This window comes from Mustela erminea, chromosome 8 (assembly GCF_009829155.1).
Source record: "Mustela erminea isolate mMusErm1 chromosome 8, mMusErm1.Pri, whole genome shotgun sequence".
NCBI lineage: Eukaryota > Metazoa > Chordata > Mammalia > Carnivora > Mustelidae > Mustela > Mustela erminea.
The window spans coordinates 70,092,490-70,105,295 of record NC_045621.1 but is presented as its reverse complement, the minus strand read 5'-3'; the positions used below and the strand labels follow the sequence as shown (position 1 = coordinate 70,105,295).

The following is a 12,806-nucleotide window of genomic DNA, read 5'->3' as shown; positions in this document are numbered from 1 at the left end:
TTTTTTTTTTTCTTTTTTTCCTCGCACCATCCCATGATTAATTCATCAGGAAATCATACAGGGTCTATTTTCAGAATATGTGCACAATATGTTAACAATCCTACCACTTCTCACTATTTCCATGGCTACCGTTTGGGTATGAACTGTGGGAACTGCTAGATATCCACCCAAATCCATTCTTCCTTTTTTGAGAAACCTGGTTAGTATAATTTCCCCATTTCATTTATATAGTTATGTCCATATGATGGTTTTCTCTTGTGGAATAGAAGTGAACTTGCATGCTGGACCCATTAAAACTTCACATCTAAGTTCCTCCATATTATGCTCCTTCCTGCTTGGATTCAGATAAAAACAGGGGGGACCTCGAAAAGACGGGACAGAGCTAAAAGATGGAAGCGGTCAAGATGTGGGACAATTGTCTTCCGGGATCTGAATACTTATCTGGGGATGTTATACAAGCAAGACATAAACTCCTGTTATGTCCAGTTAGTATATATTTAAATCGATTTGTCATAGTAAATTATTCTACCCCAACGTTCAGTAATCTCTCAGCTGTGTAACTGAAATAGTTCTTAACTGATATTTCCCTTGTAGCCTGTTGTTTTCACAGAATGTTCTTTTTAAAATTTAATCAGATCTGGTCACTCTTCTACTCAGAACTGTGCATTGGCTCCCTGTTACCCAGAGTAAAAGCCCAGTCCTTACAAGGACTTCCAAGGCCCTACATAATCTCCCCATGACTTTAGTTTTCTGTGCTTATCTCCTCTCCTTCTTTCTCCATATCCTGCTTTGACCATACCATCCTTCTTGTTTTTCATACATTCTAGCTGTGCTCCTTTCTCCAAGCCATTGCACCAACTCCCTTTTCCGGAATGTTCTCTCTAATATCCAAATGGCTACTTCTTCATATCCTTCAAGTCTTCTCAAGTCTTCCCTTCTCAATGAGGCCCATCCTGACCATTGTATTTAAAATTATATTTTATCACCCACCCCATCATTTACAATTCTTAATCAATTCTACTTTGTTTTTATAACACTTTTAATTTTGTAACATTCTACAACATATAGTTTACTTATTTTTTATGTTTATTGTGATCTTCCCTTCCTTGAATACAAGCTCCATGAGGGTAGGATCTTGATCTGTTTTGTTCATCAGTATGTCCCAGGTGCCTTGAACAGTGCTTGACACATTAAGTAAGGTGCTTAAATAAAGACTTGTTAATTGAGTGAAAGGGAGGTTTAAAGCATTTGTTCTATGTTTATTTTAGAGGACATATTTTGCTAGGTGGAAGTACAAGAGTTTACAGAAGTGAGAGGAAAGTACCTTAATTGAAATCATAGCTTCACTGCTAATTGCAGCTTTATGCTGACAGACTATAGCTCAGTTTGATTCTATAAAAATACAGATTATCCTGCTCAGAGATCTCTTAGGTGTTGTGACGATCTGTTACTTAACACTTATTATATACTTTCCAGCTAGGAAGTGTTTTTTATGAATGCTGAGTAATAACATTGAATTATTAAAACCAACTATTTATTTTAAGTTCAGCCTATCATTCAAAAGTCTGTTTTCGTCTTATTTTACTTTTGAAATGTGCCCCCCCCCCGCCTTTGTGGGTCATCTCTTGCTCTTGTTTAATATTTAGTGTTCAGTAAGCAGTTGTAGGTAGTAAGGTATGCTTTGATGTCAAAATCTATACTTTAATGTAGAAGTATATTTATAAAATTGGAGATCACAACTACAATTCTAAAAAGGACCCCTTCACCAGTTACATAAACAGATTGGTGGTTTCTACATCTTTATTCATACAACTTAAAAGTTACTTGAATCTAAAGTAGGAAAATAGTGAATACAAAGAATAGAGAATACAAAGAAAAAATAACTGATATCAAGAAACTGAACTGGTTTTAAGCAAGTCACTAGGTAGTAATTACAGAGCTTTAAAAAAACTCCATAAATATTCTTTTTTTTTTAAGATTATTTATTTATTAGGGAAAGAGAGAGAGCAGAACGAGTGAGAAAAACGAGTTGGGGGAGAAGCAGAGGGAGAGGGAGAGGCAGGCTTCCCGCTGAGCAGGGAGAACCCGATAGGGGACTTGATTCTAGGACCCCAGGATCATGACCTGAGCCGAAGGCAGATGTGTAATGACTGAGCCACCCAGGCATCCCTGTAAATGCATATTCTTCATTGAATTTGTGAAATCTGACAGTACTAGAGAGCTAGCCTATTTGGCATGCTGAAGATTAATGGTTTTCTTGGGTAAGCCTAAAATATAGTGGAAAACAAGTTGCATTCTTAGCACTTGTAACTTTGGTCTAACTATCATCCAGAAGGCTATAGAATTGAGGAGGAAAGCAGAAACCTAGAAGTTTACCTTACTATTAAGGGGGATAAAAAATTAAACAATCTTTTTAAGTTCCATAACATTGCTGATCTCTTTTTTGTCACCTCCTCCCTACAAGTCATTTCCGGCTGTGTAGCTCTTTGATGAGTCCTTACTCTTCCACGATGCCGGCTTCGCTCTGTGTTTGGTTTTTCTGTTGTTGTTTTTGAAGTTTTTTTAAGTTTAAATTTTTTTGATTTGTTGAAGCTTAACTGTTATCCATGTGGATATTTTCTGTGGTGTAAAGTTCAGTGAGAAAAAAACCCAGAAATTTAGAAAATGTGGTGTAAAAATTTGTGCTTCCATGGAAAGCTGCATTGTCTTTGTGTAGGAGAGTAGCACCTCCTTCCTGGTTATCCAGTTCCAGTCTTCCGTTGCCTTTGAGTGGTTGTAAAACTCCCCCTCCTCTTCTTTCTACCCTCTCACTCTCCTCCTCCCTAACTCTAAAACAGGAAACTAAAATAGATCCAAAGCTAGAGGTTAGTACTGAGTAACTTGCTAGTATTTAATTCAGTATCTACTGCTGTAGGAAGCAAATACCAATGTGCATTTCCCCCCCCTTTCCTCGTTCCATGCCTCCAAACTGAGCCACTTTGAAAAACAATGCAAAACAAAATCTTGATACTTGAAAATATTTTTCTTTGGTTTGCTTTTATGTACATATTCTAGACTGCTGCCTGGAAAAAAGACTGTCCAGGGTTCTGTTATTTCTTACAATTTCATGTGTATATACCCTAACTTTTATAAGACTCATGTAGACCTCCAGACTAGGTTTTAAAGTACCTGGCTCCGAGTACTGTTTTTAATGGGAACAAGAAAGAGAGAATTCGTGTGACTTCTGACCAAGTCAATACCACTGTTGGAAAAGAGCAATATTAAGCATTTTGGAAATTTCCTGAATGTTCTGCTTCATTGTTCTAGTGGCATTGCCTCTAGAAATATATATTCCTTAAATTTGAATTTAAATAGAAAAATTTGGTGGTGGGGGGAAACAACTGTTCTTAACTATAGCCATGAGACAGAGTAAAAAAAATAAGAATCTGAGAGCTGAATCTATAACATTGTGTGTGAAGAGGGAAAGGAATTAACATTTATAATCCTTTTATTGTTTATCCCTGCTGTTTTCAGATTTCCTTTGCAGAGCAAGAAGCTTATATATTAAACGAGCTCTTCTTGTTTTAGTAGAAAATAAGATACGAAATAAGACTTCTTTAATTGAAAGAGTGTGGTTGGTGAATTTGATTAAGTTGTTTTATGTATGAAGAAAATTATTTAAATGCTATGTTAAAAATAACAATAAAAGAAAAATTTTTCGTTAGTTACAAAACTATAGTAAATGTTAACAAATTCCATTGATATTTAAAGTATTATAACGTGGTATCTACTACTTATTGAATTCCTGTGTTTACTGTGCACTTAATGTAATACTCAGTAATGATTGACTTAGTCCTTTCTCTGCTGGCATGACCTACATTGTAGCAACCAAACTACAGCACCTTTTATTCCTAGTTGGAATATGTATTATTCCCCTCATTTTCCATTTTTCCTACCCATGACATGGTATCATGGAAAAAATGTTAACTATTAAACACAGGAAATTAGAGAAAACTAAAGCATGTAATTCAACATAAGTACTAATTTAAAATCTCTTCTTGCTTAGTCAAATTGACTTTAGCCAGTTTTAGTCTGTTTTGTTTTGAACTTTATTTTTATTTTTTGAAACTTAGAAACAAGCACATAAATGTTTATATAAGCACAAATATATTTTTATTATTCCATGTAACATTTAAATTCCCAGGTGGATGTATTTGTAAGTAAATTAATTGGAATCATTAATAATCATTGTTTATATTACTAACCCTTTTTTATTTGATTATATGTCATAAAGTAATGCTGTCCTAGGAGTTTGAAAATCTATTGCAGATCACTACTTAAGTAATGATATCTGACACATCAGCAAAAATCTAAATGCTATTGTGGGGAAGGGAAAACTTCTTTATCTTAGGTTCAGTGTCTTGGGCCTGCAAATTGAACTGACCAAAGAGAGATTAACAGTAGAAAAGGTCTATTTCATATGCACACAGGGGAAGAGGGGCCCCCAGCAAATAAATGAAAACCTCAAGCAGGCAGTTTCAGCCAGTGGCTTACATACCACTTTAACAAGGACTAATAATGTGTGCTGAGAGCCCAGACAGAGCAAAAGGGGTTTGGGCCTCAGAGGGGTTAGGGTGAGTTGTGGAAAGGTGATCAGGAACTGTTCAGTAAGTAAGGGGTTTGGTAAAGTGTATTATGCAGGCTCCAGCCATCTCAGTTGATAAGAAGTGTCCCTGGAGTCTTTGTGTTTTTCTCTCTCTGTTATGGGAGGGGACACCTTTACAAAGGGAAATATATGCCCGCTTTGAGGTGAAAGAGGGAGGCCTCCTTGTTCCTTCTGTGTTTGGGATTTCTTAATCTCATTCTGCTCAAAATAATCCTTATGCTGAAGTGGCATATTCTGATCTCCTTCACTATCTAGGTAAAAGAGAAAAAAAAGAGTTAGTTTAAACTTGTTTTATTTCAGGGCGCGTGCCTGGGTGGCTTGGTTGGTTAAGCGTCTGCCTTCGGCTCAAGTCATGATCCCAAAGTCCTCGGATGGAGCCCCAAGTCAGGCTCCCTGCTGCTTCTCTCTCTCTCCTTCCTCCTGCTTGTGTTCCCTCTCTCACTGTGTCTCTCTCTGTCAAATAAATAAAAACCTTAAAAAAATTTTTTTAAATTGTTTTATTTTATATTCCCATAATAGTAAAGCAGAAAAGAGGCAATTGCTTTGTCACTTTATCAGTTTATCTTGGACTTAATTGATTATTAAAACAGTACTGTATTAAGCATTCAATGTTTACCTAATTTCCTTTAATTCAAAGTTCTTTTGGGTAAAACAAAATAATTATTCAGCAGTGTAAAACCTAATCAGTTGTGTTATGAAGATGACTACTTACGCAATCCGTGGAAGTGTGTTACACATCTAATGCGGGACTTTCGCCTAATCAGTATTGTCCTGGGTTTTAACACTGTTGGACTGCTGCACCATTTAAGGCCACCAGGATTTCAGGCACACCACTTCTTTGTACTGGTCGAGAATTGTCATCATTGAGTAGAGTGTATTTAAGAACTTTCATTTTGCTTCATTCCCATAGGCTTGATAAAGTGCTTTTTACCTTCAGCCACCTGTAAAGATCTTATGATTTGAGGGACCCCATTGAGGGGAATATATCCTAATGTGTTTGAGACTCTAATATTAAATTACACAAAAGTTAATCTCAATTTCTGGTTTTTTTTTAAGGTAATATCAGCTATATCAGCAGTGCATTAATGCATTCTTTATTTAAAATATTCTATTATAGATAATACTGAAGTCTCTCTTTTGCCTTCCCAGTGGGCCCATTAGTTCAGTTCTCCCCAACCTTCCTGGAAGGAAACCATTTGAATTTGGTGTATATTTTTCCAGATATCGCTCTAGTCTATAAATGTATATTAAAGTATTAGTGTACATGGGCTTTTCCTGATTGGTGTCATACTGTATAATTATTCCATAACTTACGTTTGTATTCAGTGGTTTGTTTTGGTGATTTCTTCATGTTAGTCCCTGTAGATCTACATCATTCCTCCAAACTGCATTTACTATAATTCAGCTTACTTAGTCCCCTATTGGTATATATTGGTGTAAATATATTTATTTTCATTTAAAAATTTTTATTAATTTAAAATATTTTAAAATCTGTTGTAATTTAATTTTTAATTTTTTAAATTATTGATGTATAATTGATATACATTGTTATATTCAGATATACAACATATTGATTCAACAAGTCTATAGGTTACTCAGTGCTTACCACCATAGGTGTAGTCACCATCTGTCACTGTACAACGTTATTGCTGCCTTATTGACTATATTCTCTATACTGTATTTTTTATCTCTGTGACTTATTTTATAACTAGAATTTTGTACCTCTTAATCCCCTTCATCTACTTCACACATCCCCTCCCTCTTCCTCCCTGGCAATTTGTTCTCTGTATTATAATAGTCTGTTCCTTTTGTTTTTTAGATCCCCCTTATAAGTGAAATCATACGGTATTTGTCTTTCTCTATCCAATTTATTTCATGTTGCCTAATATCTCCATGTAGTTGCAAATGTCAAGGTCTCATTCATTTTTATGGCTGAGTAGTAGTCCAGTGTGTGTGTGTGTGTGTGTGTGTGTGTGTGTGTGTGTGTGCGCGCGTGCACGCACGCGCACACGCACACACATCTTCTTTATCCTCGTTTTATCCTTTATCCTTATCTTCTTTATCCATTCATCAATCAGTAGACATGTGGACTCCCTCCATAATTTGGCTATTATAAATATAACACTATACAACACTATGTTTATAACAATAAACATAGGGTTGCAAATATCTTTTCAAATTCGTGTTTTTCATTTTCTTTGGGTAAATACCTGGTAGGGAATTACTGGATCTTATGGTATTTCTATTTTTAATTTTTTTTTAAAAGTAAGCTCTACACCCAACATGGGGCTTGAACTCACAACCCCAACCAAGATCAAGAGTCTTGTGTTTTACTGACTGGGCCAGCCAGGTACCCCTTTGTTTTTAATTTGTTGAGGATCCTCCATACTGTTTCCCACAGCGGCTACACCACTTTGCATTCCCACCCACAGTGCACGAGGGCTCCTTTTTCTCCACATCTTCGCCAAAACTTGTTGTTTCTTGTGTTTCTTAGTCTAGCCATTCTGACTGGTATAAGGTGATATATCTTATTGTGGTTCTGATTTGCATTTCCCTGAAAATAAGTGATGTCACGCATCTTTTTGTGTGTCTGTTTGCCATCTGCATGTCTTCTTGAAAAATGTCTATTCAGGTCATTCAGAACACTATTAAAATGTCACCTTCTCACAGAGGCCTTTCCTGACCACCAAGCTTAAATACCTCATTAGCCCATCATTTTACATTACCCATTGTTATTTTTATTATAGCACTTATTACTACTTTATATTTTCCCAATTTTTTTCCTTGAAACTTCTTGTCTGTTTCTAAGTTTCAAAAGAGTAATGATAGTTTTTGTTTTATTACAGCGATATGTCCCCTTCTACGAAGGATAGTGCATATCACACCGTTGGCATTCAGTAAATGTTTATTAAATGGATGGTCAAAATACTCTCTTTCAGTCTTCCTCAGTACAGATTCCTTAGACTCTTCCCTGCAGGGCCCTTCTTTAGCCACAGCCAGTACACCTGCAGTGGTATGCCTGGACTGCAGGGAGGAGGAGAGGGATGAACTCTGATGAGGGAAGAGCTGATGGGAGAGGAAAAGGGCAAGATTAAACGGAGGCATGAATGGGATGGGAAATGTGGAGTAACAGGAAGGAAGATGAAGGGTGAGAAAGCCACAGTCTGTTCTGACACAATTGTGGCACTAGGAGATTGATGTTTTACTTTACTTTTTGGATTAAGTGATGTAAATATTTTATTAGATTCATAAAGTCCTAGAAATGAAAGATCAAATTTAACCCAATTCTTTTACATACACAGCCCTTTTTAGATAAGGAATAGATGTGAGAGATGAAGTGACAAGTTCGAATAGCACAATTAACCTGCTGATAGAATTGAGACTCTCCAGACTCTGATTTTTCAAATTTTATTCTAATTCTTTATCTCAAAATATACCTTAATTTGCCACATATACAAAATGTTGAGTTAGGTTCTGAACATTTGCATTTTCACAAATATCTTTTTTTTCTTCCCAAATAGGTAGAAAACAGACCAAAGTATTATGGAAGAGAGTAAGTATGGATTATGACAAAACATTTTATAGATTGGAATATGTAAGAGAGACAGGTAAATGGATGCATTGCTAAAAATACAAACAAGATGAAAGAGGTATTCAAGTTTGAGTGAATTAAATTATTTTTCTGATTACAAATACAGTTATTCTGGGGCACCTGGGTGGCTCAGTGGGTTAAAGCCTCTGCCTTCAGCTCAGGTCATGATTCCAGGGTCCTGGGATGGAGCCCCGCATCAGGCTTTTGCTCAGCAGGGAGCCTGCTTCCCTCCCTCTCTCTCTGCCTGTGTCTCTGCCTGCTTGTGATCTCTGTCTGTGAAATAAATAAATTAAATCTTAAAAAAAAATAGTTATTCTATTGGTGAAAATATGGAAAATAAAGACAAGTATAGAGAAGAAAATAGCATGGAAAAATGTATATGTGGAATGAAGTTGAAAGAAAGATGCAAGTCATATGAATAAATAATCCTAGACATGTATGAGAAAAATGTATTTGTGTGTATATGTATATACTAAGCATATCATACATAAGCATATCTGTATGTACGTAGGTACATACGGCAGGGTAGGGGTGGTTCATTGTATTTTTACACTTTTCTTTATTTTCCAGGTTTTCTGTAAGTAAATTTATGCTATGCAGCAATAGCTAGTATTAACAATCTGAAATATTACCTTTTGAAAATCTATTTTCCTAATAGTTTTACAAAATTGAGATATTATAGTTTTATAGACTGAATTTTTCAACTTAATAATGAACATTTTTTATTTTATGAAGAATGTTGTAAAAATTTTTTAAATGCTTAATTTTTCTGATTATTAAAAGAAAGAAATAAAACCTTTTGGAAAAAAGAATAAAAATCACCTATAGTCCCATCATTCCTTGAATAAAATCATTTTTTTCAAGACTTAGGATTATATCAGGTACACAATAACATATATAGCAAGTATTTGAAATTTTTAAGAATTCTCTTCAAGTTTCCAAGACTTTTGTGGCTAGAGCATGGACACTTAAGAGTTGGCAGGGAGCCACTGATGTTTCTTATGGTTGTACCATAACTTGGTCACTTTGCTGCTTTTGGCATTTTTTGCCAAATGTTTTTGCTTCTAAACTGTATTATTAAAAGTAATAGGTGCATAAAGCTTTTTAACTGGGATAGAAATTTTGGTTCAAATGGTATGAACAGATTTACAGTGCTTTAAATATCCTTGTCAAGTTCTGTTCCAAAGGTTGTATCCTTGAATGTGATTTTCTTCTAAATTAGTAGAGTTTTTAAAAATAAATAAATATTAAAATTTACCAACTTTACTAACTGATGTCATGTAAACTTAAAACAGTATGCCAGTATGCTAATCTAATGGTACGCGTTACTGCCAGTGGTAGGTTACTGTCTTCTTGCCTCTGGCAGAGTCTGATGGATCTGGTTCCGGACTCATTATTGAGAAATATATGGAGATAAGAAATTCCCAGAGTCCATTTTGAACCTAGATGCTCTGATTGTCATGATTTGGACATACGTACCATGAACTGTTTTAACACTTACATTGAGAAAGACTGAGCCATCCTCATGAGGAAACACTCCCAAAAACTTGCCACTTGCTCCCTAGTAAAGTCCTTAAATTATTATGTTGCCACTTTGGGGCCTTTTAAATCTATCATTCCGAAATCAAGTGACTGCTGTTTTTTACACCAGTAAAAACCACAGAGTTTTCCTCGAGCTGTCTCTCAGTTCAGTTATCCTTGAATTACTGAAAGAACATAATGTATGTTTAAGTTCTTTGTAAATCACCATACAGATATAAGGTGGTTTTCTCTTTTTAATAGTAATCATCAGTCACCACTGACATTTTTTTTTCTTTTTCAGTGTTTCATGTCAAAATGGTATAGATGAATCTGCTGTCTGTGTAAAGAATGTGTTATGTTTTTTTCTTCTTCATCCCTTTTTCCTGTTAATGAAAAAGAGGGTTCTAGCAGGGAGTGAAAGCAAGTTATTACTGTTGTTTGCTTTTGGCTTGAGTATCCAGTGATGCAGATTATGCACATTATTGGGCAATCATGCCAATTAAGGGCAACCCAGGGTCCTGGAAAATTGCCAGCTTAGACTGTGAGCCAGAATTCTGGAGCAGCGCCACTAGTGTGAAGGAAGGAAAGGGAACACATTGCTGTATATTTTTTAGTATGTCCATATGGTCAGACAGCTACATAAGAAGGGAATGGCCCTCTGGAGAGAGGTGGTTGATCTTCCCTTAGATGGATGTGAGTTTTGATTTCACAATTGTTAAATGGATTGGGAAGCTACTTCGGTGCGGTTCTTGTTACCACAGAGAAGCTGGCCAGGGGCCAGGCCCAGAGAAACACAGGCAGAGTTAAACCCAACTGCTCCCCTTCGATTATATGGCAGTACTTTGTCTAGAAAACAACAGGAGAGGGTAGAGGGTTTTGTTTTATCTTGCTTTACTGAAAAAGGTGGAAAGCATTCAGTTTCTGAATTGACTTTTTTCTTAGGTTTCACGGCATGATCTCCCGAGAAGAAGCAGACCAGCTCTTGAGTGTGGCTGAGGGGAGTTACCTGATTCGTGAGAGCCAGCGTCAGCCAGGAACCTACACTTTGGCTTTGAGGTTGGTCATGGACCTGTAATTAGAACTGTGCTTCATTTAAAACCCTCTTAATGGAGGGCTTTAAATTTTAAAAGCATCCAGCATGTAATTGAATTGGTTCTTGTTTTCTTGGGACCTAATTACCATTTTAATAGCTTTGAGACCCTTAAAAATTCCTCATGAATGGTAGCACTCAGTAATTAAGAATTGAAAAACTTTTAAAGCATTTTTATTGTAGCTGCTTTCTTCTATTTCATCTTACGGTTCTCTCCCATGTCCTGCTGTGTTAGCTCCCATCTATTTCTTGAATAAGGAAAGAAACTAAGAGTAAAGATCTTTGTAACTCATAAGATTAAAGCCAATATCATTTCTCTTAGGTGGCTTTTGATGGAAGCAGCTTTTCCTGGGAGCTCTTGGCTCTTCCCTGTCAACTGAACTTTGCCTAGTATTTTGGCTATTCTTAGCTTCTAGTACAGTGCCCAGAAAACAAATATTTCCATTAGCCCTGCAATAATAACAGAGCAGTAGTACAACAGCATGCTTATCCATTGGGCTTCCTTCATGCCAAGCCCTGACCTTATTTAATCTTCTCAGCAACTCGAGGATGGATGTACTCTTACTATCTCTGCTTAACAGAGAGGGAAACTGAGGACCTAGAGGTTGAGTAACTTGGCCAAGGTCATACATTTAATAATTCCTGTAGCTGATATTTGAATGCAGATAATCTGGCTTCAGAGCCTGTGTTCTTAGTCACTCTCCATTGCTCCCTCTCCAAAGGCTTGAGATAATTATCCATTGTCTTTGTGTATTTATTCATCTTTGGAAAAGACTTAAGTGTGGAAACTTCCTAAGATGGAGGCCAAAGGCGTGGCAATTTCTTTTGGTAGCCACAGTGAGAGAACAGAAAGATGATGTTGTTGCTCTAATATGACCAGGTCAAACCCCTTCTCCAGTCACCTATGCCTATTTGGGTGAGCAGGGACTGCTCTTAGTCCTATCCACAAGACTTAATCTTCTTGACAAAAAGAATGATATAATCCAGTACTGTTTTTTACTGAATTCTGGAATCAGTTGTGTACTTGGAGAATAAAGCTTGTTGCAGGCATGGAAATTTGCTTTTTATGGCAAATTAAAAAGTGTAAATCCCCCTGTAGTTATTTGATTATATTGTTTTTCAGGTTTAAATTATGGTATATAGAGAAAAAAATCTGGGCTCGGAATTCAGATACTCATTTTACCACCAAATAAACTAAAGACACATTTGGTGTAAGTCACAGAATTCCCTCAAGTCAGTTTTTTCCTCTTTTTATGCCAAACATTTTGTAATTTTAGGATTCTACCACACCCCATTTCCGAATAGTCTGGTCTTCTCTGTGTCTGTGGTAAACGAGTGTACATGTGAAGACTTATGGGCCAGAATAATGAAGAAGGAAGTGGGGTGAGGGAGAGACAGATATCTGCACAACACTCTCTTCCTTTCCCCTTTATTACCTTCGGCCCCAAATCCCTCCAAGATCACACAGTAAGTTACAAAACTGACTTTGAGCTCAGTGTCACCTCGTTGAAGGTTCAGGTACTCCATCATACCATAATGCCACTCATCTTCTAGTGTGGCTGTCACTCACTTTTCACTGAGTGACATCAGGGAACACCCTAGGGCCAAGGATTTAGTGTGGAGAGAAGTAGGACCCAGAGCTCCCAAGCTCTTCCTCCTTCCCACCTGCAGGGACTGTAGGGATACACTGACCATATTCCTACACTGTAATTTTATAATTACTTCCCATCCACTTCAGTGCAGGAAATCTGACAATAGAAATTGGAGAATAGATGAACATGGGATTGATTGGAATGTTTTTAATTTATATGTCTGGAGGAAACATGCAGCCTTCCTTTTGTTATTGAAAATGACCATAAAATTGTACAGGGAAAAGAAATAGTAACGAGTAATGGGCTGTAGTGGGAGTAGGGGATTTGGGAATATACACTGTGAGGAATTTATATGCTGAAATATGA

The 12,806-nt window shown here is 36.5% G+C and overlaps 1 protein-coding gene across 5 annotated transcripts in view; it reads left to right on the top strand.

Moving 5' to 3' along the window:
* Positions 1-12,806, top strand: part of CHN1 (chimerin 1) — a 207,795-nt gene that overhangs the window by 67,285 nt on the left and 127,704 nt on the right. The window contains exons 4-5 of one of the 5 annotated variants that reach the window (XM_032355997.1): positions 8,167-8,198; positions 10,701-10,814. In XM_032355997.1, coding sequence (XP_032211888.1) covers positions 8,167-8,198; positions 10,701-10,814 — 146 coding nt within the window. Of the gene's footprint in view, positions 1-8,166; positions 8,199-10,067; positions 10,100-10,434; positions 10,452-10,574; positions 10,625-10,700; positions 10,815-12,806 lie in introns of those variants that run through there. The other 4 variants (XM_032356000.1, XM_032356001.1, XM_032355999.1 and 1 more) reach the window with 4 other exon arrangements.